Genomic DNA, 25,848 nt, shown 5'->3' with positions numbered 1-25,848 from the left:
GTTCCCTTAGGGCAGGTAACAGGATGGCTAACTGAGCCTTGTACCAGAGAGTAAAAGGTCTTTTGGTATTGAGAGAGACTCTAGCATCTGAGGATTCTGTTGCTGCCGAGGCAGTCAATACCGTGCTCCAGTCCTGGAGCTGAAGTGGGCTCCCCTTGTCCTGAGGGAGATGGCGAGCTAGTCAGGGTCACTTTCTTGAGCTGATCTATATTCTTGGCCTTAGAGTTATCAGAGTCACAGGGCTCCAGGCTCCTTTTACACACCTTTGCTTTATTCTGTTCCAGTGAAGGAGGATGGCAGTGTCATCTGGCCCTGGGTGGGGGGCAGAATCAGCCTGTTGCAGAAAGAGTAGAACTCGAGCGCTGAGGGTTTGGAGTCTATCATAGAGGTGGTAAGGCACAAACATCTAAGAACATTCCCTGGGACAAAAGGGGACTGGAAAGCTGCCAAATGGGCAGAAAAACTATTAACTAATAATCTAAATCTATACATACAATTAATAACAAAAAACTATTGGACTAGTTGCAAGTGAAAGGAGGACGCCACAATTTCCACCTTACTGCCCATACGGAGTTTTTGTGGCCATTTACGCCTTAGGATTGTGGGGAGCACAAGCACGTACTGGGCACAGGTGTGATCCCAGTGGACACTGCTTACCAGAAGGTTTGAAACTCATGTTCATGGAACACATGTGCACCAATAACAGCGGGAGCCACACAGGCCAGGATTTGAAGAACCGTTTCTTACTGTGTGTTTTGTACAGTGCTTAGAACAATGCCCCAATCTAGGTTCGGGCTTCTAGGTAGTTATTTTACAATGGTTAACATTGTATATAGATTTTACAGTTCCTCATTGCTGATTGTCTGGTTTGTCCATTTTACGCTGCTGAATGCCTTTCATTTCTATAAAGTTCTATTTCTCTCTCTATCATTAGTTCTCATCTGTCTCTCTTCTGGTTTTATTCTCAGCTGCTATCTGTGCCCTTCCGTATCATGAATTCCATGCTATTCTTTTCTCTTATTTACATTTCTTTGGGATATTTTTTTCTTATTTTTACCCTCGCAATCATGTGCTTGTCTTTCCCTTTCAGCTTTCTTATTTCTATTACCCTTCTTGTTTTCTCCATAGCTGAGTAGCCCACACATTCAATGTCTTTCTTTCTGTATATTCACTTCAGTTTCATTGGTTCCAGCCTCTTGTTCTCCAGTGTCATTTCTCTTTCTCTGCTTGACCACTCAGACTTTTCTAGGTGTTAAATGCGAAAAACTGTTAATGCAACTTCTACACAGTAAAAATCACAAAGAGTCAGGAAAGTGTAATATTTCACCAGCAAAGTGAACTTGGCCACATTACCCTTACAATCAATTTTATGATGTGTACATATTACAACATAAACTGTTATACATTTGCCTGTTCTTTTAAATAGAAAATGGAACTAGAAACGCTAAATTCTGTTCTGCAGAGTTAAGGTTATTTATGGAAGCTTTAGCTTCCATATTTCTTGAGTTTTTATGATTAACTGTATCACCTTGAAGTTGCATTCAGAGTTTTTTTGGGGAGGCTTTGATGTCCTATGGATTTTTTAAAGAAATGCAAAAAAAATAAAAACGATAATATTTAATGATCCCAATTAAATTTTGAAGTTCACATCTTTTTCATGGTAAAGTCTGGCTTTATTAGTGCTACTATTTAGCTAGAGAGAGTTTTTGGCACGGCAGGGTTAACCTGGCATCAGCATAGTGGCTTACAGTTTAATGGCAACATCTTCACTGTGGAAACTAATTTGCAAACTATTGCCCAGTCTGGAGTGTCCCTAAAATTGATGACTAGATTTATGGAGTAAAATCCTGGCTCTAGTGACTTCAATGAGAATAGGATTTCACCTATGGATGTAAAGGCCGTAAGGGATCATTGTGATCATTTAGTCTGACCTCCTGCATAAGAAAGGCCTAATAATTTCTGCATCAAGCTCAATAACTTATGCTTGAATTAGAGCATAACTTTTAGAAATACATCCAATCTTGATTTAACGTTTTCAAGGGATGGAGACTCTACAAATATCCCTTATTAATTGTTCCAGTAGTTCGTTATCCTGGCAGCGCAAAAGGCCCTTGAAGTGACAGTGGATTGTTAAATTAACTTAAAGGCCTCTTTACTGTGCCACTGTAGTGTAAAGGAGAATATGATCCATTGGGTAAGTACCTGCTCCAGTTCCTGGTACGAGGGTTTATAGATGCGAAGCTCGTCCTTCCGTTTCTGACTTGAGTCTTTGTTTTCCCATTTTACATAAGCCTTTTTGCGGCTTAGAACTGGGCTTGGGCATGGAGATGGTGTTGCAGGCTGTAGATAAATATTTTCCGATGGTATCCCATGCTCCTTCTCCATCTGCCTGTTGGGTACATCGCTAGTTGCCAGTGTTGGCTCAGTCTGTGTGCTCTTGTCAAGAACAGCTGGCTTCACTCTCACTGAGATTTTTTGGGACGAGACGCCCATAAGCATAATTGTTCGGTCCTTCCTCTCTTCATTGTGTTCAGCCACTTCTCCATTAGGAAATGTAAACGGTCCTTCCTCCTGCCCTACAGAACAGAAACAACGAACTGAGTTAATTGGAGACCTACACTGGGAAGGAAGATATACAGCCACAGTCATTCAGTGTGCCTTTTTAAAACAATGTACTATGCAATATTTAAGCTGAAAGGGTGTTTATATTCACATCTCTCTGAATTTGGCAGAGTAGCAGAGGCACTGAAACTTTTTCCAGAGTGTGGACACCTCCCCTCCGATTCACAATCCCATAAAATCCCTGCAGCAACTGCAAAATTACTTACATGAGAAAGAATTAGGAAAGTATTACTGTAAATGTAGCTGTCTTTAAGATGATGTAGCATCATAGAAGTGTAAAACTGAAAGGGACGTCAATAGGTCATCTAGTCCTGTCCCCTGCACTCAAGGCAGGACTAAGTAATAATTAGACCATTCCTGACAGTGTGTTTGTCTAACCTGTTCTTAAAAACCTCCTGTGATGGAGATTCCATAACCTTCCTAGGCAGTTTATTCCACTGCTTAACCATCCTGACAGTTAGGAAGTTTCTCCTAATGTCCAGCCTAAACTGCCCTTGCTGCAATTTAAGCCCATTGCTTCTTGTCCTATCCTCAGCAGTTAAGAACAATTTTCTCCCTCCTCCTTGCAACAACCTTTTATGTACTATGAATGAAAATGAAATAATACACACTAGAGAACTTCCTCCTAATAATTCCTGCAGCAGATCTTTTAGAAAACCATCCAATCTTGATTTTAAAATTACCACTGACAGAGAATGGTAAATTGTTCCAATGGTTCATTACCCTCACTGTTAAAAAAGTACACCTTACTTTCCCGTCTGAATTAGTCTAGCTTCAACAGCCAGCCATTCAATCATGTTATACCTCTTGTCTGCTTGATTGAAGAGCCCGTTATTAAATATTTGTTCCCCATGTAGGTACTTAGAGAACGTAATCGAATTAGCCTTCTCTTTGTAAGCTAAGTAGATTGAGCTCTTTGCATCTGCCACTGCAAGGATGTTTTCTAATCTTTTAATCATTCTCTGGGCTCTTCTCTGAACCCCCTCCAATTTATCAACATCCCTCTTGAATTGTGGACTCCAGAACTGGACGCAGTATTCCAGCAGTGGTCAGACCACTGCCAAATACAAAGTAAAACAACCTCTCTACACCTGTACATACCCTTCCTTTCCCCATGGCCTTGGGGAAAAAATCACAGTCTTTGTGTTAACTTACCCCTCTAAAACTGGTACAATGAAATACTTCATTTTGCAGTGTCTTTCATGTAAGTGATCCCAGAATGGTTTGCAGAGTTAAACAACAGTTACAAAATGAAAGCAACAAATGAAAGCAGAGGGAGTGAGAAATGGAGAGGTAAGAGTGTGACCTTAGGAGCTCCTCCACACCAGCTGGCAAAGGGCTCACTGTTCTGTAACAGCAACTCCTGCTGGGCCTGCTAAACTCACTACACCTAAGAGGTTGCTGTCATGGCATTTATCAGTAAAGCATGTTGTGTGAAATCTTCAATGAAAGCCAATATTTTGCTGATCATTAATATTGTTGTGATATCTATGTACTAATTATATGTAAAAAATTATGTCTCTATATTGAAACTATGTTCTTTTGGTGTGTACCAAGGTGTTATTCCCCAGTAGAAGTGAAGAACTGGTTTTGCCAAACAAAGGCATGTATGTTCACGAGTCTGCCTAGGTTAATATGTAGATTAAGCACTGTAAGCCAAACACAAGGGGAGCTATATTTGCATTTCAAATCAGCAGAAGGATCTGAAGACAACTTGGAGGCATCACAATGGGGGGGGGGGGGAGTGAAGGGGCAATCCTGACTGAGGGATCAAAACAATGAGTTTGGCTTTTTGCTTCTCCTTTTATTTCTCATTTTGGTATCCCCTTACTGAGGAAACCCCTTGAAGGGTGTTGCGATCATTATGAAAACTTGGGTCCTGGTTTTGACTGAAAACCAGCAGCTCTTTCATAACTGAATCCTTGGGAGAAGATCTACTTTATAAAACAGGAAAGGTAACTATTAATAAAGTGTAGACCTTGGATTGCATTTTATGTTTTGTTTTATATGTGTAATCAGTTCTGTTTCCACTCATTATCCTGTATCAATATCTCTAAAATCATAATCTTTGATAATAAGCATAGAAATAGATTACACTGCTGTTGTGTTATAAAAGGATCACATCCTGAGATGTACCAGCCAAGCTGTTTGTACATTTTGCTTTGGGGACCGCTTACCTGATAATTATTGAGAGTGTCCAGTGAGAGGGACTGGACACTGCAGGGAGCACTCGGGGATTAGCCCTAGCTGGCACAGAGAAGGCGAGCTCTGTGGAGGCTGGGAAATCCATGATTGTGGGACCAGAAGCTGTTGCTTTCAGGTAGGGTTGCCAACTTTCTTACTGAACAAAACAAAATCCCTGGCCCTGCTTCTTCTCCAAGGCCCCGCCCCACTAACTCCATCCCCCCTCCCTCTGTCACTCGCTGTCCCCCACCCTCACTCGCTCATTTTCACTGGGCTGGAGAGGGTCCCTTTTCGACCACGTGTTCGGTTGAAAACTGGATACCTGGCAACCCTAGTTTCAGGAAGCTGACCCACAACAGACATGGACAAGACTGCTTCACAGTAAGGGCAGGTGGTGGCAAGGTGCCTCACAACCCTGCGAACCCCTAGGGTGTCACAAGAAGCGGAGTGGAAAAGAGAGGTCTTCCTGTGAGATTTGAAAAGGGTTGAAGAGCTGATCAGGTGAGAGATACAGGGGAGCCAGTCCAGATGGCAGAACTTCAGAGAAAACTTTCTCTGCAGGAGTGGCGCATGAATGGGATGTGAGAAGATGAGGCTGTGACTAGATGTGTGAACAGACAGGGGAAAAGGAAGGGAAAGAGGCAAGTCTGACTGCAGTAACTATGTGGGGCAAGCACTTGAGGTGAGAAATGGAGACAATTTGAGAACTTTTAAATGAACGGGGGAGTCAGTGAAGCTAATGAAGGATGCAGCTGTGGCTCTTTGTACCTGGGGCAAGATGGATGGCCATATCTGCATGTGTTACAGCCCTGCATGTTCTGGAGGCTGGAGAGAGATGGGCCTGAGGGAGACCATAGAGCAGGTCAGTGAGAGCAGCCTGATAGCTTCCACGGCCAGAAGGGGCCCCTGTGATAATCTAGCCTGCCCTCCTTTATCACACAGGCCATAGAACTTCCCAAAAATAATTCCTAGTGCATATTGTTCAGAAAAACCTCCAGCCTTTTGTCATAAATATAAAGGGAAGGGTAAACCCCTTTAAAATCCCTCCTGGCCAGAGGAAAACTCCTCTCATCTGTAAAGGGTTAAGAAGCTAAAGGTAACCTCGCTGGCATCTGACCAAAATGACCAATGAGGAGACAAGATACTTTCAAAAGCTGGGAGGAGGGAGAGAAACAAAGGGTCTGTCTGGCTGTCTATATGCTGCTTTTGTCGGGGATAGACCAGGAATGGAGTCTTAGAACTTTTAGTAAGTAATCTAGCTAGGTATGCGTTAGATTATGATTTCTTTAAATGGCTGAGAAAAGAATTGTGTTGAATAGAATAACTATTTCTGTCTATCTCTTTTGTAACTTAAGGTTTTGCCTAGAGGGATTCTCTGTGTTTTGAATCTAATTACCCTGTAAGGTATCTACCATCCTGATTTTACAGAGGGGATTTCTTTACTTCTATTTACTCCTATTTCTATTAAAAGTCTTCTTGTAAGAAAACTGAATGCTTTTTCATTGTTCTCAGATCCAACGGTTTGGGTCTGTGGTCACCTATGCAAATTGGTGAGGCTTTTTATCCAACATTTCCCAGGAAAGGGGGGGTGCAAGTGTTGGGAGGATTGTTCATTGTTCTTAAGATCCAAGGGTCTGGGTCTGTAGTCACCTAGGCAAATTGGTGAGGCTTTTTACCAAACCTTGTCCAGGAAGTGGGGTGCAAGTTTTGGGAAGTATTTGGGGGGAAAGACGTTTCCAAACAGCTCTTCCCCAGTAACCAGTATTTGTTTGGTGGTGGTAGTGGCCAATCCAAGGACAAAGGGTGGAATATTTTGTACCTTGGGGAAGTTTTGACCTAAGCTGGTAAAGATAAGCTTAGGAGGTTTTCATGCAGGTCCCCACATCTGTACCCTAGCGTTCAGAGTGGGGGAGAATCCACCATGACCCTCAGTAAACTGTTCCAATGGTTAATTACCATCACTGTGAAACGTTTATATCTTTATATGGAGGCATGGGTGAGAACTCCCCCATCAGAGCAGTTGAGGCAGTGGTGTGCATGGGCAATGCTGGCGGTGTGGTTACAGGCAGATTTACAGACACAGGCGATGCGCAAAGAGCAGGAGAGCTCAAAGATGATGAGAGCGAATACCTTGGGGAAATCTGAGTCAAAAAAGAAACACTTCTTCTTTTGGATGCTTAACTTATTAAATCTGAGATTAAGCCATGTTTCCTGGATTGAAATAGGCAGGAAAGCATGGGTAGTTAATAAAGATCTGTACAACTGAGTATTAATGTAAGAGGGTTAGCGAAGGTTAAGGTGACCAAAAGGGAGTTTGAAATCACCTAGGGAAATGAAGAAAAGAATGTAATTATGGCTTTTAATTTTCTTGGTGCACTGATATGTACATGAGTTGATTTTAGAAACCCAGAAGCAAAACTTGAATTTAACTCTGAGCCACTTATTTAATATTGCAATTGCTTCCTGCCAAGTGGTAGAAACTAGAGCACACTGCAATCTGCTTGTCACAAGGTGGCACAATTAGTTAACACATCAGCCTTTCACTTCTAGATAGCTGGGCTCAGATCCTCTGAGTCACAGCTCAGAAAAGTTGGACAGCGTCTTGGCTCAGCTCTTGTGGGAATTTGTGCACGTCCTACAATTTCACACAACTGGAGGTCTCTGCTCAGGAAATGACCAGGCCTGAAATAATTAGCAATATTGTGAGCAGGAGAGGGATAGTGGTGGGTGCACCCAGACTTAGGTTTACTTATGTCTGGCTCTAGCCCCAGTCCAGACTTATACGGCGACCCCTCTGATACTAGTCAATATGTTGTTGTTAATGAATTCTAGTGTTTATTAACTAATGCTATTCAATCATGGGAGGCGGGTATAAGCCTTCCCTGGCACAGCTCCCTGCTCTGCCCCTTCCCCGAGACCCCTGCCACTGCCTGATGAGTCCCTCCTCTCCTTACCCCTGCACAGGTCCCCACTGCTTGCCATGTCCCTACTCTCCTCCCCCCAAGTCCTCTCCTCCACCCCCCTCTTCCCTGCAAGGCTGCCTGCACAGCCGCTGCATCGCAACTCTCCTCCACCTCCTCCCCGCAAGACCCGGCCACCTGCCGCTCGCCACATCCCTCCTCACCCCACCCCCCACCACCACCACCCCTGCAGGACCAGGGACATGGAGGAGAGGAGGGATGCAGAGAGCTTGAGTCGTGCGGGCATCAGGGAAGAGGGGGTGGAGAAGAGGAGGGATGTGGAGATCTTGAGTGGCGGGGGCTTCGGTGGGGAGGGGTAAGGGTAGGAGAAATGCGGCAGATGCTGGGGCCCTCACAAGGGAGGGGGCCAGGGGGGAGCGTGGGCAGGGCTGCAGGTGGAAGATGCGGGGCAGGGAGCTAGCCTCTCCTAGGGGAAGCTTCACATACCACCCAGGTATTCAATTAATCAACATGTTGGGGGAGGGGATAAAGGAGGGGTCCTATATGGCACTTTGATCTTAGATATCTGAACCTTCCTCACCATGGAATTGCTCTTTGACTCCTACAGGGCAGAGGCTAGAAGCGAGGGCTGAGGTCGGGCTGTTATCAGCAGTCATGCTTTTGGATCTTTTCTTGCACTCAAATACAACCAGGTCTTTGCATTGCTTGTGACAGTTCATTCCACAGTCTGTAAACAAGTAAAACAAGGTTTGCAGCATTTAGTGGTTTTGCTGCAGCATCTGAGATCCGTTCCCACACTGTATTACCTCCCCAGGAAACTGCAGAGGCCTTCTTACATGTTCTGTAAGGCATGGTATGAAACCACAAATGGATGGTAAATATACTCAACTGCATCCCTGTGCAATGTACCATTCAAACCCACTTTTATACTGAAGATATCCCACTAGCAAAAAACTCAGCCAAGCAGAACACATTAGAGTGGTACTGGCCCAGGTGGCTACTTAATATTGCATGGTCACATTGTCTTCTCCCATGCAAAAGCCTGCAGGAGCGTATTCAGAGGAAGGAAAACCCTGCAAGATTTCCATTGTGGAGCTCCCCAAATAGTTCTGTTGGGAGCTGGGGTTTGCTTCCCTAGGAGTGTCCATTACAGATCCTGTAGGGATTTGCAGAGCACTAGGGCCATCCATTGTGAGGTCCTATGACTTCAAACTGGCTGAGGGCCACCTGCCCCTCCTCCAGATCTCAGGCCATGGCTTCCTCTGTCAGTAGATGCTCCTTAGGTGGGGGGGATTGAAGTGAGGCTATGGAAAAGATAATGTATCCTCAGGCTATACAACCTTATCATTAATTTCGCAGGGCACCTTTATAACTATGCATTCAGTCAACAGAAGAGGAAGTAGTAATTACCTTTGCATCTATATCCTTGTTTAATAACTCCCCAGAGCTGGAATTCAGGCACAAAGGAAAAAAAGGCATATTTGTGTTAAGATATTTCATTGAATTTTGGCATGTCGGATGGCTCTCTCCAGGCACAAGAATGTGACAAAAGCCCACCCTTTTGTTTTGAAGCCTGATACTTTTTCTTGCCAGTCAATCATGTCTGCCGATCTGAAAAGAGGTCCCACAATTGGAGTAGCAGGGGTGTCACAAGTCATGTCTATTGTGCTTGTGTAAAGCCTAGTCTCCAGCTTGTGACATGCCTTCAGGAGCCATCACTAACGCATATCAGACATCACCCCATAACAGCATGATGCTGATCCCAGGAATCAGTCATCAGGGAGCAGCATAGTCAGCTTGCCCCGTCTTCCTTTGCTAAACAGGAAGCAGACCCAGCTTCGCTCAGTGCTGGGCCAGTCCCAACAAACTCTGGGGGAGGGAGGCGCTAGGCTTTGAACCTTTTGCCTGACATTGATGCAGCTTGAAACAAGACTGCCTTGGCAGCCAGAAGAACACGAGGGAGAAGGAGCAACATTAGAGAAGCAAAAACACCACCAAGAAGGGAAAAGGCTCCATTGAAACATGGTCAGTAACATTAAACATGTAAATTGTCCTAAGATTTCAATATTAAATGATAAATGTTTGCTTACTAGACTGAAGAAACATCGTTATGCTAATAGATGTTAATGTAATGTACTTAAAAAATAAGCTTACAAATCCAGCACAGTTGTCACAGAACGTAGGCTTTAGGTAAGTGGTCTCTTGGAAGTTGTGAGCAAAGCCAAGACCTAATTTAGAATAGATCGAGCTAGCCCTCATAAAGTAAGCTGTTATTTCATCCCTGCTAATCAGACCTTCCCTGCAAATAAACGAGAGAGATGGTTAATAGGGGCTCTGCTTTCCAGCAGCACAAGGAGAGTTAACTACATCTCCCCCCCATCCCCTTCTAACAGCCGTAGATGTCAGAATTATTCGATAATCTGGCCATGGGTTCTACAGAAACTCATTTATGAATTAAAATGCAGTTTATACAACTAAACAAAATAGCTTCTTGTGAAGTGCAACCTCACAACACCTTCAGAACACTGTTCACAATTATCAAAACAAAGCAAAAAAAATGAAGCAAGGGAATAATTCCTTCCAACAGGAATTCACGCTGTTCTTTACCATCTCTAATGTGGTGTTAGAAATGTGGTTTCCTCATAGGAGGAGGAAGGAGATACCACGCATTTCTGACAGTCAAATTTTAATTTTCTCTGCTTTCTAATTTTAATCCTTGGCAGGCCAGAGAAACTCCAAATGACCACAGCTGCATTTTTCTATATTTTTGAGGAACATTTTTTGGCTAACACACAAATCTGTTGTCATTTGATCAAAACACAGGTTTCACTGGTCTGTGCCAAACATATTTTATTTCTCTATATGGTCTTTAACAACGACAACAACAAAAGCCTGTTCTGAGACACAGTTTTACCTTAGAAAAATGTTCAGTACAATTAATGTTATTGAATATAATTCAATAAAAGATTCTTTAAGATATTACACTTCAATTTTCTTCAATCGGTCTAAGCAGAGTATTGGAGTCTCACAACAGACAACGGTTTGATTTTGCTGCAGGGGGGTGAGGTCATTTGCAACCAACTCAGAAGGTGCTTTTGTGAGTTACGTTTCCACTTTCATTTTGGGAGAGAGGAAGGTGATTTTAACATCTCTTATGACAACAACTATCTGTTAAGAAGCTCACATGCAGAAACAGATGTAAAAATGAGGTTCACAGACACACACCTGTCCTTGTCCATGACACAAAATGAGAATGGAAAGCTGGCTGCAATCTTTTCAAATTCTTCCTGAGAAATGTATCCATCCTGATCATGGTCATAATTTTTGAAGACAGACTGGATAAGATAATAATAGAGGAAATTATAATGAAGTCGGACAACTTACTTATCACCTTTTTTGGGGAAAAAATTAAGTTCAAAATATATTAGCATCCCAGACAAAAACATGTATTGCTTCTGAGTCATTCAGTGTAAAATAAACTTTAATGGTTTTCTTTAAAACAGTGCAAGGACCTTTCTTGCTGCCTGCCCTGCTTAAGTCTGTAGAACCATCGTACATTCTGGATTGATGTCAAAACCCAAAGGTAAATTCTAAACAACATGGACCAAATTCTGTACTGCTCCATAGTGTGTGCAATCCCACTGCCTGGATATGGTGGTACTTCCCTTCCACAAATCCCTTTGTTTTTCGCACTCAGCCCCTTTCCCCCCTCTCTAAGCCACTATGGCCAGGTCCACACACAAAGGTTGCACCACTGTAGCCCTCTTTCTTAAAGTGGGATTAGGTGTGGGCGCATGTACACACCATCTCCCAGAGCTAGATCGCTGTAGTTAAACCAAAATAGTTGCTCAGCCTATTTTATCAGGGCAGCTCTACATTGGAGGGAGTGTTAAATCAATGGAGTAGCACCGTAGACACAGTTTCATTAATATAGCGTCATCAATTCAAGTAATTCTCCCACTTCTAGCCTACACTGCAGCAGTGACTGATGCACTGAGGGGTGGTGACTTTTCTGCACTCCCTATCTAGTCATCAGCTTGTCCCAAAGTCACTCTGACTTGAAGATGTTTTACAAACTCCCAAGAGCCCCATTTGCAAGCCACTAGAACGCCAAACCTTTCAGAGCATTCCTGGGTTCACCAAAGGGGCTATATTGCCTAGCACATTTGCCTAGACCTGAAATTAAGAGAACTAACTTCCTTGCTGTCTGGGGCAAGAAGCATGTGTAAACAGAGCTCAGAAACTCTCACCCAAAACAAGGTCGTCTGGCTGTACCTGTGATACAAGAGGGCAGCTCTGAGCTCAGGAGCTTCCTTCCGATTCTTAGTGCCTGCTGCCTTTGTTATTTGAAACCAGGCAGAAACAGCTATGGGGGAGGGCAGAAGTGTCCTTCCCTTCTCTATATCTCCATAGCTCCTCTACACAAACTACTGGCCATTTCCCCCGCTTTCTCTGCTTGGTGTTTTCTGCCTTCTCCCACACAACATCACCTGCCACCCTCTCACTTTGGGCTGCCAGGCCCCCACTGCCTCTGTCTCCTAGTTCCCTCCTTTAAAATGTTCACTATAATCCCTTCCATGCCAACAAGGCTGTGCGACCCCAGTGATGTCTGCACCTGTGCAAGTGCAATGGTGTGAATGCACTCCATCAAAATACTTGGATCGATATAACTACTCCAATATAACTAGCACCTGCGCAACTTGTATGTGTAGACAAGCCAAAAGTTACCTTCTCTCTTGTAGGCCCCCAACTCAGCAAAGTACTTACGCACATGCTTAACTCTGAGATCATGGGCAGCCCAGCGACATCAGTGGGACTGCCCACATACTTAAGTGCCTGGCTGAATTAAGGCCATTTCTGCAACACTTGCGCCCACTGAATAACACCACTGACGTTCATGTGACTGCTTGGATCTATTAAGTATAAGGGTTGCAGAATCTGGTCCTAACTCTTAACTTTGAAAAGTTCCTCTAGCTCATGACAAATTCTTTTTATCAAGCAATTTGTGAAAACACATGTGAAACACTGGCAGGGACCTTGGGTCATGAATCCTGGTCTATAGGGCTCTTTGGAGTTATCTGGTTCCACCCTGCACTTCAGAGCCCTACTAACTCTTGTCAGAATCGAAGCTGAACACAGACAGAGGGCCCCAGGCCTGGAAGCTTGATTGGTTCAAAGTCCTATTTAAACCCAGCACAGGAACAGGAAGATGTCTATACAACTGGGATCCATCTTGCTATGGACTGTGTGCTTCTGCTCCCCTGGCTTGACTTTCTGGTATCCTGACCTGGCCCAACTCTGGTTCCTGATCTCTGGTTTGGCTCTCAAGCTTGTCTCCTGACCCTGCCTGCCTCCTGACATTTGACTCTTGGGTCACCCTCTGACTTTCTGGTATATAACCTGGCCTGATTCTTGCTTTCACCACTCAGACAGCCCATACCCCAGTCGTGACAAACACTCTGTATCAAAATAAACTTTAGCAAACAATGTGTGTGTGTTGCAGTTTAAGCAGCAGTGCAGTTAGTTGATACCCCTGATGGGACGACAGCTACTATAACGAAATTGTGCTTTCAAAAAATGCAATGGTTTTAACATGGTTTGCAAATAGACTCAGCACAGGTTTGAAGATGTCTGGTTTTCAGTATGCAGCTTCTCATTACATATCTTATCATATACAGGAGGTAATCAAACATACATGGTAAAATGGCCACTTACATCAACCATTCTCTGAACGTGCTTGCTGATTGTCTTTGGATCAGGTTTTGGAGCTATGCCTGAGGCCCAGTCTGCAACTACCGGTGGTTTGGAAGGTGTCAAAGGCTAAAATGAACATTATAGAAACTTATTACCATCTCATCAAGTATTTTCAATAACCAAGTTCTTTCCTTTGTCTAACAGAAGAATAAGAATGGCTAGCCAGGTGTAGATCAGTGGCCCAGTTGGTCCAGTATCCTGTCTCTGACAGTGGTCAGAGGGGAATGTCTTCACTGAGCTATCCACAGTGGTACTTAGGTCTTTTCCCTAAGTTATTACAGTTAATTCAGAGCCCAATAAGGTAGGTGAGTAGTTCTGCCAAGGTGCAGTTCTTTGCTGTTTCTTCCCAACACAAACGAATCCACCACCATGGCTGTCTGTTCATCCATCCTTATTGGCTACCGCTGCAATTCCTTACATGATTTTTCAGTCTTGATTAGTCTAAAAAATTGTGTCATCTGCAAATTTTGCTACTTCATTTTTCACCCCCTGCTCCAGCTCAGTGAGTATATATTGCACAACACCTGTCTTAGTAAGGAGCCTGTGCCATCCTGTTAAACTACTGACCATTTAACTCTTCTTTTCTATCCGAGTTTCTGCTTCCTGACAATACTATGTATCCCACCCCATGACTATTTAATTTACTTACTAGCCTTTTGTGAAGGACTTTGTCAAAGGCGTTTTGAACTGTCAATTAGTGAGGCACAATTTTCCTTTATAACAGATGGTTAGTCTGTATGATATCATGAACACTTTTAATTATTATTGTTTCTACCTATTTACCAAGAACAGCAGTAATTTCCCCATGGCTACTACATTCAGTCCTATGCATTTTGATTAACAGTAGATCAGTTTCATGCAATGTAAGGGTGACCTTAAAAGCCCCTCAATGCATAATGGCAAAGAGATCACTGTCATATATCAGCAACTGCTATCAGGCCTGACAGACTCACTAAACCTAACACATTGCTGTCATGGTACTTATCTGTAAAGAATGTTGTGTAAGGTGTCAGTTGAAAAAACTTGTATCACGCTGGTCATCACAATCACTGTGTGATGTATGTGTGGGTAACCATTACACAGTTGAGTATATACTGAAAATATGTTCAAACCAGGCAGGGCTGATAAGCAAGGTTTTCCTAGACAATGGAATGTTGATTTATCTGTCTGTCTAGGTCTCAGATATCAGTCGAGCCTGGTAAAAGCCAAAAACAAAGCAAGCACATTAAGTCAATAGGAAAAGCAAAGGGAAGGCTCTTCCAGGGGGTTGGGCACTGGGGTGCACCAAGTGTTACCTGCTAGGCAAAGTAAGGGCTGGCAGAGTCCTAAGGCATTTGTTTGGCTGGCTAACCAACTGGGGTGGCAGGGTGTTGTCAGTTGGTTTAGCATCTGCAAATCTCTCTTTTGTAAAGGCAGAGGGCTAACAAGGTGACTGACAGTTCTGGATGCCTTGAGAGAGTGTCACAGTAAGCAGCTTTCTTTTCCGTGTTTATTAAAAAAATTGAAAAATAAAAATATAAAAATGCCTTGGGGTAGATTACTGGAATTGTTAGAGGCCTGTTGCTTTAGAGGAATTAGAGTTCGTTATCAATGGGGCAACTCATGGGCCTGATGTCTCCACTCATGCTGATATAAATCAGGAGTAACTCCATATATTTCAAATACATCATTTGAAATAAATGGAGTTACACTGGTATCATAAGAGTGAGAGGAGACGCAGGCCTGTATACAGAGTTGTTATTACTATTCTGGTTCACTAACATGCTGTTGTTTGTAACAACAATATACCACAAACACATCAGTGTCTTTAATGAGCCATAGGCTAAACCCAAGTGTCTACCAAGGATGAAACGTATATTGCTGTTAAATCATTTTGTTAAGGTTCTGGAAAGGCTCTTACTGCAGCTCGGTTGGTTCTTGGCTCTCGTGCATATGATAGTTCATATATTTCATCTTCAGTGTAGTAAAGATCAAGTGACAGCTGAAAATAAACATAGAACTGGATTAGTCTCTAAGCAGTTGCTGTTATTCCGTGGATTTACTTGTTTCTAGTGCACCTACAACTTGCTGGTGAATTAACTGTTAATTAAGGCTGTGCTACAAAACCATACATTTGGGGGAACATGCATTCAAAGTCTAGGTGCTGACAGCAATTTGAAATGGGCACATTTCCAAATGCAAATCTGTTGTTCCCATTGCCTAAGAAATGAACGCAAGTACAATCAGATATTGGCAGTGTGAGTTAATAAGTGACCCGATAACAGTCTGTTGTCCCCATGACATTACAATGGGGGTTCTATCACATCCACGAGAGATGTCTGCTTGTCTGCACTTATAATTCAAATTCTATTTTGGTAGATTTGTCTTTAATAGCTACCCAAGAAGTTTAGGGCAAAATTAGGTTTCTGTGCAACAAAATTATTTTTCAATATTTTAACTATTTAGAATTAATTTCAGTAAAGATTTTATTCAAGCATGACCCACACAAATGTAACTGTAAAGAAAGAAGTAGTCTAACTAGCCTCTCTGAATTGACATGGCTCCTATAGAGTTCAGTGACACCTTCTCCCTCCTCCCCCAACTCCCACAAAAAGAGAAAAGTTTTCTAAGCCGTACAGGTCATTTTTAGCACTATTGCGATATCCACAAATTCAAAGAAGTCATTCCCAAGAACTATTGAGTTTCTTGCTGAGTTGGTTATTTGTGGATGTGGTATGGTATCTCTTTTGGTTTCCATATGCTCAGCAGAGTCTGGGAAGCCATTTTTAATTGAAAAAAGAAAAGGAGTACTTGTGGCACCTTAGAGACTAACAAATTTATTTGAGCATAAGCTTTCGTGAGCTACAGCTCACTTCATCAGATGCATTCTGTAGCTCACGAAAGCTTATGCTCAAATAAATTTGTTAGTCTCTAAGGTGCCACAAGTCCTCCTGTTCTTTTTGTGAATACAGACTAACACGGCTGCTACTCTGAAACCCATTTTTAACTGGTTTCTCAGAGGGAGAGGCTGTGCTCTCTACCTATGAGTGGCCTGTTAAGAAAGTCAGAAGAATACCTAACCCCTCTCGATAAGTCTGTATCCAGCAGGCAGTCGCTTAGAACATTTTACACTATTATAATTCAAACAGTTATGCAGAAGTGCTGCTATTGCTTGATACGTCTCATATGCGACTGCATTTTTGCAAGGAAAATAAGTGGTTTCCACTCCACTGTAGGCTCACCACATGGAGTTCCTGTGGTGGTTATTGCCCAGACACTGCAGTATTTGTTTAGCTATACCTGAGATTTGAGTCTCACGTTATTACACTACCTTTTACAAGGAAATAATCTCTTTGGAAAGACCAAAATTCTGTTGTCGCATCGCACAAAGGCCAAGTGTCAGTTCTGTGTATTTCTGGAAGAGTCCTCCACTCCCAAAGGCTGCTAAACCCAACCCTCTGGAATTCCCTCAATTTTTACTTTCTGGGAACTGTTTTATGGGATAGACTCATCTAATGTAAGTTTCACCAACAGATATTTCTGAGCAAGTGTAGAGGGCCAGGAGCAGTAGTGGTGGCGATGAGGCTATTGTAGGGTGAGGATTCACTCTTGTGAGATGGTCTTTATCCAAGAACAACGATCCTGAGACTTTTAGTCCAGTGATCATGGGAACTGTAAGCTGCTAACAAAGCATGTTTGGTATAAAAGTCTTTCCTCAGTATGGGAGAGATCAGAGAGATGGTAGCTACTTCTGTGAGCCTCTCTGTCCAGGAGGAGACTAGATGAGGGTAGGGGTGCTGATCTTGTCAAAGAGAAAGGGGCTTAAGGAAGAAGACTGGAGAGCAGCTGAGGAAAGGACCATTTGGCAGGGCTACAGGAAGACTGAGCAAGCCCCTCCAATAGAGGGAAGAAAAGTGTCCACTCAGACCCTGATGAAGAAGCTGTAGCCTAGTGTCTGGGTTTTTCCTCCTTTTTGACTATTTTTGTGGACCCTGGAAGGGGGTAATTTTTTGGGTCACGTGCGGGGCTAACCCAACCAACCAACAGGGGACACTGGGATGCAGACTAAATCTGATAATGGTGGAAGTTGAACTGCACTATCATAGCCCTCAAACAGCATCAGCAAGGGTCCATCACTGGACATGGAGAACCCGACACAGGAACTGAAGGAAGCGGCACATAGCTTCATTGCTATTACTCTTCACCTCAGTTTATGCTGCTGTCAGCCTGAAATCTGCTGTTTCAACATCTTGAATTCATCAAACCCAGCTGGGATCATAAACAGTGGGTAAGTACATGCCAGAGCCAGAAGATGGAGTTGCTTATTCATAGTGAGAATCCTGGTGCTACCACCATTAATTTTAGAAGGAGGCTGTTATTGCACCTGAATGAGATAGAATTTTTTTTTAAAAAAGCTTGCCTACACCCCCTTTTGCCTCGGTTTCTGCAAATATTCCAGCAAATAAGCTTAGTGACAGGAAGTTCTTGCAAATAACTGATTCTCAGCTGGTATTACATAATTTTCACAGGAAGTGAATTTGGAACTCTTGCATACAAATTCACGCTATAAAGCTGATTCTAGGAGTTACGCTTATGTAAGCGACAAAGGAATGTGTGTACAGGTCCCCCTCTGTAACCAATCGAGAGCTTCAGCAGCTCATGCCCTTAGCTCTAGAGGTCCCCAGTTCAATTCCCGCTCTACCAGCCAAGATGGTGTCTCTCATACTTGTATAAGCAGGGCCCAGAAATATAGCATGTGACATGTCCAAACAAAACTGAACAAGGCTGCTCAAGTTTCTGATTTCAAATATATGCAAAAAACCACTTGAACAACCTACAGATCAAGAATTATTACTGCAGTAGTTGTAGTGATAATTTCAAATAACCTATAAATCTTAAACTGGTTTCTGGCAATTCAAAACAACAAGCTAATTTTGTCAAATAATATTTTCATTATGAATTAGTCACTCCTCCCTGCAATTACCACCACCTCTTCAAACTGACATGTCTGCTGATGCAAAAGCAGGTGACTAAAGGCAATGGGAAGGAGTAGGATGGAGGCCGATGTGAGCCTGGGGAAGGAATAGGCTAACCCCAGGCCCTGCAATGCTGGAGAGAAGCTACTATTGTCAGGTCTTCTTACAACAAATCCAGAGTAATGTACATCTGATACAGACAGTCATAAAACACCCACCATTTTCAAGGCTTTGCACTGAAATTGTGAATGACTGCAGTTGTATACGTAAAATTATTTTTGCTAAAATGTTATGGAAAATAAGAAAGTTTAGGGACATAAAAATCACTTTAAACAAGGTATTAAAAGCTTTTTTATTTTTATTTTTTTGGAGGGGTGGAGCTGGGGTAAATTCAGTAAGTAGCAAGGCTCTGTAGGAAAACCTGACGGACTATGGTCCTGATTCAGTAACACAGGTGTTTTACTTCGAGCACATGGTAGTCTCAGTGGTAGAGCTACTCATGTGCTTAAAGTTAAGTACGTGTTTAATTGCTTTGCTGAAACAGGGTCTGTAAGCTGAAAGCAAAACTGGGCCATCTTGTTCAATTGCAACCTGCTAAAAATAAACAGCACAATTTGGGAAAAGTAAGTAAGTATCAAAAATTCTTCATAGTTTGATAATACTCTAGGAGCAACTAGAATCATAGACTCGTAGGACTGAAAGGGACCTCGAGAGATCATCTAGTCCAGTCCCCTGCACTCATGGCAGAACTAAGTATTATTTAGACCATCCTCTAACCTGCTAACTTGCTCTTAAAGATGTCCAATGATGGAGAACCTTCCTAGGCAAATTATTCCAGTGCTTAACCACCCTGACAGGCAGGAAGCTTTTCCTAATGTCCAACCTAAACCGCTCTTGCAGAAATTTAAGCCCATTGCTTCTTGTCCTATCCTCAGAGGTTAAGGAGAACAATTTTTCTCTGTCCTCCTTGTAACCACCTTTTATGTATTTGAAAACTGTTATCATGTACCCCCCTCAATCTTCTCTTCTCCAACTAAACAAACCCAACTTTTAAAATCTTCCCACATAGGTCATGTTTTCTAGACCTTTACTCTTTTTTGACTAAAACAATGATATTGAGACACACCCCCAACTCTAATTTAATTTGGAGAGCATCCCTGCAGAACTAGTAACATTGTCCTGGCAGAGATATTCCATAAACACAGGCTAATTCCAGACAATCTTTGCTGGTACCATACAGCAGTTTCACAAAGAAAAGTAAAATATTCCTCAGAACTGAGATACCTTTATCCCAACAGCATCTTATGATGCCTCCCCATTCTCACGTTGAAGCAGCTACTATCTGTAACAGGCACAGCAAACCCCTCCAGCATGCCTGAAGACTTTTATAAGATCTTCTATCTTTCCAGGAGTATCTGGGGAGTAAAGGCAGCTCTGCCCCTAGTTAGTGCCTCCTTAGTGAAGGTGTGCAGGCCGTGCTTGCTAAAGTAGAATGTCTCCATTCCTTCCTATAGAAATTACCCCAAGGAGACTGCCAAACAGCCTGTATTATCAAATACCTTTTCCTATAGCCCGTGTCCGCACCGGGAGTACTGTGTAACCCCTACTGTACCCTAAAAACCTTAGCTATTTTGTTTTCATATTAGCTGTAGCAAAGTATATATTTAGCTTTAAACGCTTGAGAAATGCATGAAAAGCTGTTCAAAATAGGCATTGTTTCTGTGATCTTAGAGACCTACCGTGAGCAGATGAACAAGATCCTTATTAGCTTCTAAGGGAGGTGCCATCTCCTGGAGTTGTATCAGTTCATTTATGTGGTTATACAGAGACTGCAGTTTATGCACGTTAATTTTTTGGTCCTCTAAGTAATTTGGTATGGCCTCATAAAGGGAGATCAGGTCCTTCAAGTGGACCCCAAGGATTGGGATCTTAAAGTTAGTGCACTCATTGTAGGCACGTCGATAACTGTCATAGTTCCTATAAGATGAGAGCAGTTCTGTCATTTCATTAAACACCTAAAGAAAATAAACAAAGTAGCAAAATTAATCGCATTTTCTGTGTTCATGATTTTATTCATGTGAACATATTTGTCTCTTCAGATGGTATAGAGACAGCCCATGTTATTGTTCACTGACGTGTTTTTATCCTCTAGAAAGCCAAGCCAAGATTTACAAAACAAAACAGAAGGAAGTAACCCTAAAGGTCTAAATCTTCTGGCTTCAAATGAAACCTAGTTTACAACTGCTTACACAAATGTTACTGCCATTTAATAATATTTTAAAAAGCAATCCACCAATTTTTTCAGATTCTGAACCTCTTAATCCCTCGGATTTTAGCTTCACAAATTAAGATTATTTTTAGTTAGGTATCCTTAAAAATACAGCCTCAAGTCACCAATTCCCCATCTTTCCCCTAACCCCACTTCCATCACCACATATTTGGAATCTTTTAATCTGTAAATGTAATTGGGGGGAAAAATAAAAATTGTTTGCCTGAAGATTGTCCAATCTATATTACTTGATGTTATCTAAACTGTACGTTTATGATACTGAGGACAGCGATACTGACCTTGTTGACCTCATGAGGAACATAAGAACTTGTTTCCTTGAGTCTGGAGATAGAGCTGTGACAGAGACCTCCTATCACTGCCATTAAAGTATTGAAATTCTGCAACTGGTGGAGCTTCTGTATTGACAAACAATATCAATTACTTAAAGTTTGAAGTTGTGAAATGTATACATCCAAACTATGCTTTCCTTTTTAGCTGGGGCCTAGGTACTGTTGGTTCTACGGAGTTCCTAAAAATGTCCTTTGTAGCACATCATTCTTGGTTACCATTTTTAAACAATCTTACTCCATTTTTATACTCAAGTGTTCTCATTTGTTGGAGTGCTGTGTGAGCTCTTCCTTTATACAAAAAGCCTTTTTATTCTACAAGCAGAGAGCATCTCCAAAGGACACCTCTCTTCAGTGCAAAGGTAAGATTTTAACAATGTTCAATGTTCCTGTTCAGGAGAATCTTGAGCATCTTCTCTTTATCAGTAATTCACTGGCAAATACGGTCTCTAAATAGTGACACCTCTGGAAGGTTAAGGAAAAGTATTGAGTGGTTCAAAAGGAAGTCTAGCTGCTTTGGGCAAACGGGTCTGCAATATGAGTCTCAAGGGAGAGACCTACTGCAGTTGAAAATAAGGTGATGCTCGATCATTTGGTATAAAAATAGAGACCACTGCCAACTCTCCTTCCCAGCTGACCCCACTGGAGAGTACAAGTAGTGGTGAAGAAGGAATAATTAAAGGGCTGACAGTTTCAAAGAAAGGACATATGACGAACCCAAAAAGGTCAAAGTGAAACTGACCTGTGCAACATGAATAAACTTGATGAATACTTCAGCCCGAAGCTGTGGTGTTGGCCTACTGAGTACCATTAGCTGTACCCATTGGGAGATACCATTACAAAGAGCAATGGACCTTTCCATTGTTGGATTCTCCTTTACGCAGCTGTTTACAATGTAATTCTGGTAATCTGAGAACTAAAAAACAAAAACAAGTTAAACCTCATCCAGACTTTGTATATTCCATGAAGCCTGTGTGCAGATATAGATCTTCTTACTAAATAAAATACAGTGACATGTTATGTATTTTATATTTATCTATAGGGCGGAAATCTTCCCCCATTCCTAAGCACTTCTCAGCACAGGGAGGTAGGGCAGCTTCAGTCTGGGAGCCAGGTGATGCTCCTCAAATGACCTTATGCCACTGTCAGATATAGGTAGCAAAGCTCCGTTCCACCATGTTCCTATCCTGTTCCCCCAGCACGCAATAATGCCGAAGATGAAAGGAGGACTGCTGGCGCAACAGGAAGCTATGCCTCTGACAACTTGACACCAGTTGAGATTTCTCTTACATAAGGGGAATTCTCCCTACTGGCCACCTCTGGCCAAAATATGTCCACTTTACATTGCCTGAGTGGCAAAAAGTGGCTGTGATGAACCAAAGAATCCAGCTCATAATCTGTACTATTCATGAAATGGAATGGTGGTGGAATTCTGTCTCAATGCTTCCAATGTTTCACCTTCCTCTGCTGTGCTTGAAGGCAGACAAAGTGACAGGTATGTTGTCTTTTTATTTAGAGCTGTTAGTAAGCAGCAAGCATCTTTTGAATTAGGATCTCTCAAAGGGAGGTTCTTGTGGGGTATGTAAGTGATCATGATTTAGAATGCTAGTGCCCAGCAACTTCTGACTTCTACTGTTAGTGAAAACAAATTGAGTTTTCTTCTATGCACCCATTCCAAAGGAAATTGACTGATGTGAATTAACTAAATATTACAGCGGCAAAGAGTCCTGTGGCACCTTATAGACTAACAGACGTATTGGAGCATAAGCTTTCGTGGGTGAATACCCACTTCGTTGGATGCATGTAGTGGAAATTTCTGGAGGCAGGTATAAATATGCAAGCAAGAATCAGGCTAGGGATAATAAGGTTAGTTCAAACATCCTCCCTGATTGAACAATTCTGACTTATTACATTTTATTTTATACCAAGTGGAAAATTAATTTCTCTAGTAAGCCTATAAGAACAGAAACTAGAAGAGACGGATCTGTAACAAAAAGTAGTAAATTGTCAGCTCATCAAGATGCTTTATGTTCCCTACAGCCTCTTTCTTATTTTTTTTCTTTTTTTCTTTTTTTTTTAAACTAGTAAGAGCTATCAGCCATTCAAAATCCATGTAAAAAAGCAGAGATGACAACAGACAACCTTGGTTTGTTCCCCTTGCTAAATTAAAAATGGAATAAATTTTAACACTAATAAGCAGAGTTGTCTGTGAGATTACAGAGTGTTCACATCCATTGTTTGAATTTTGGACCAAAGCCAGATTTGGCAACAAGATGGAACCCAAGCAGCCACTCTACAGAGCTGGATAATTTTTCAGTATTTAACTATATAAATTATTGTCTTTGTATTGGTTTCAGTACAATAATGAATACATTTGATTAGATTATCTTGGTTACCAGAAGTTCTCCCTTCTGGAAAAGTCCAGAAGGCTTCCCTATAATGTTGGGCACATTTTTATATAATGTATTAGACAAGCTTTCAGAAGAATGTTGGTGTCTGAATTATTATTAAGGTTATTTAACAAGGTTGCAATGGAAAGTAATTTTGCACAGAGCGAATAAACATACCTTTTCATCTCCGACTTGTATTTGCACTAAGAACAAACACAGTTCATCTGCCCCAAACTGAACAAGACAAAGGCTGAGTGAAACAACGGAAAACAGCATAGACTCATAGATGGCCAATGTGAGAGATCTGAGTTCAAAGGTCGTTTTGTTCTTGCTCTAGCTTGCAGCATTGGAGCAATGATGTTTTCAGCTTGGAGCATTTGAATATCAGTCATTCATCAGCCTCCCTTAGTATCTTTTTTAGATAATTATGGAGGGGGATCTATTAACGATCCTGTTACAAGGTTGCATCCCACAACTAGATAGGAAAAGGAGTGGAATTCAAATGGCAAAATTGCGGCCCAGAATGCTGGGGACATTGCGGTGGTGAAATATCATAGACCTGATTTCTGAGTACTTGGGTATTTTTTGTAAAATGGAAACCACCGTAAGTCTTGTAACACCATTAAACGGCGTTCACCAGTACACTGTCCTAAAAAACCTCTCATTCTATGTAAGCGTCTCCTGAAGTTCAAATGGCTTAACCTATATAGGTCCTAAATCTCGAAATAGCTATCACACCCTACGAACAAACACATGTGTTATCCCACCATTGTGTAACAATTCCATCAAACTCAAAAGCTCAGCTCTTTTAACCAGTGATTTTGCAGTGGTAACATCTTGTTCACACTGGACATGCTCAGAGAATTAAACACAGACATTAACACATTTGGATGGAATGACTAGAAATTAAAGCCAGACAAATTCAAATGAGAAATACAGGTTTGGGGTTTGTTTGTTTTTTGTGGGGGGGGGAGAGAAATACAGTTGTCTGGGGGTGGGCTTCCCCCCGAAAAAAAAACCCCAGTGAGGGTAATTAACCTTTGGAACAAACTACCAAGAGAAGTGGTGGATTCTCTCTCTCAAAATAAAAACTGAATGCCTTTTTTGGAAGATATGCTATAGTCAGACACAAGCTCCTGGACACAATACAGGAAATACTGGATGAACATTAATGATTTGATGGTAACTTCTAGCCTTAGAATGAATTAATGTACGAATAGTTACTCTCATGTTACCATTATATCATCTAATTTGCATAGTCTCAGCCATAACAGGGACAAAGATTAGGCTACTATAGTAGGGAGGCATTCTGCAAGGAGTTAAATAATCACATTGTTTAATGGATAAAGCATTTTCTTTTCCTAACCAAGTCCCAGTGAACTAATTTTTTATCTCAGATTATCACTAGTAAAGTATGCAGGAACCTGTGTTACACAGCTAAGTAACTGGCTGAGAACTATGAGGGAACCAAGACTCTGACTGTGCATCATACTTGTTATTCCCATTAATCATTAATTAATTAGTGTCTGCACAGAGCTTTGAAAATGTTAAGCATTATGTAATCATTAAGTATTATTACTGCCTACAGGTAGGACCCTATGCATAAATGCGTGACTTCAGTCTTAAGGCTGTTAGATTTTAACTAACACATGAGGAGTCACGTACCTGGAGCTTAAAATAAAGTGCACTGCTGCATGACTAGGAGAGGTTCTTTTGCAATCTGTTCAACATCCCTCTAACTGCAAAACTTACACTTCAGATTCTAGTGCTACCATCCAAAAGATGAGTCTCTTTGTTCTTTTAGCTGTGCATCTTATCTCAGAGCTTTAAAACCAGTATTGTACATATTTCCGGGGTGGGGAAAGGATCAACTATACCCACTGCCCCTCCTTGCTGCTTTGAACCTGCTGTGCACTCTTTTGTTTGACACACAAAGAATACCAAACCATACTGGCCTTTTCTTTAGTGTGACAAAGAAAAAAAAAGACAGTCAGGTACAGCCCCCATTGGCCTGTTTAAAACAAAGTGTTATTTCAATATTTAGGGGGTTTTAGGGCTCTTCAGGAGCCCTTGTAAAGAAGTGCTGCAGCACCCCTCTGCTGTCATAGTGGGGTGAGTACCCCAGGGAGACAAAATCAGGCAGCCTAGCTCCTGTAGTGCTTTGCTCTCCCCATTCTCCAGTCTCCCTCACCACCACCTCTCTCCCCTCCCCGCAATGCCACTTGCATCAGCTTAAACACTGTTTTGAGTGAAAGGACATTGCTTGTTCCTCAACCTCTCCTTCCTGATTCAATCTACTATCTGAATATAAGGACGATCAAAACTCTCTGCCTTGTCCACTGCTAGCTCCCCCAACCCAATACACGCACTTTTTGTAAAGACAAAGTAAGGATCAGGATGAAAGTG

General features: G+C 42.0%; 1 protein-coding gene across 1 annotated transcript in view; it reads right to left on the bottom strand.

The window, feature by feature from the left end:
• The window catches only part of RASGRP1 (RAS guanyl releasing protein 1), a 71,600-nt gene that overhangs the window by 5,671 nt on the left and 40,081 nt on the right, over window positions 1-25,848 (bottom strand). The window contains exons 7-16 of the mRNA XM_077820289.1: window positions 21,795-21,968; window positions 21,005-21,121; window positions 20,176-20,451; window positions 15,382-15,462; window positions 13,443-13,547; window positions 10,953-11,062; window positions 9,882-10,026; window positions 9,138-9,174; window positions 8,308-8,454; window positions 2,203-2,576 (exon numbers count right to left, since the gene is read on the bottom strand). Of these exons, the coding sequence (XP_077676415.1) occupies window positions 2,203-2,576; window positions 8,308-8,454; window positions 9,138-9,174; window positions 9,882-10,026; window positions 10,953-11,062; window positions 13,443-13,547; window positions 15,382-15,462; window positions 20,176-20,451; window positions 21,005-21,121; window positions 21,795-21,968 (1,566 nt within the window). The remainder of the gene's footprint in view (window positions 1-2,202; window positions 2,577-8,307; window positions 8,455-9,137; window positions 9,175-9,881; window positions 10,027-10,952; window positions 11,063-13,442; window positions 13,548-15,381; window positions 15,463-20,175; window positions 20,452-21,004; window positions 21,122-21,794; window positions 21,969-25,848) is intronic.

The sequence above is a fragment of the Eretmochelys imbricata genome, chromosome 6 (genome assembly GCF_965152235.1).
Source record: "Eretmochelys imbricata isolate rEreImb1 chromosome 6, rEreImb1.hap1, whole genome shotgun sequence".
Classification (NCBI taxonomy): Eukaryota; Metazoa; Chordata; order Testudines; family Cheloniidae; genus Eretmochelys; species Eretmochelys imbricata.
The sequence above is the reverse complement of the archived record's forward strand: the minus strand, read 5'-3'. Positions and strand labels throughout refer to the sequence as shown.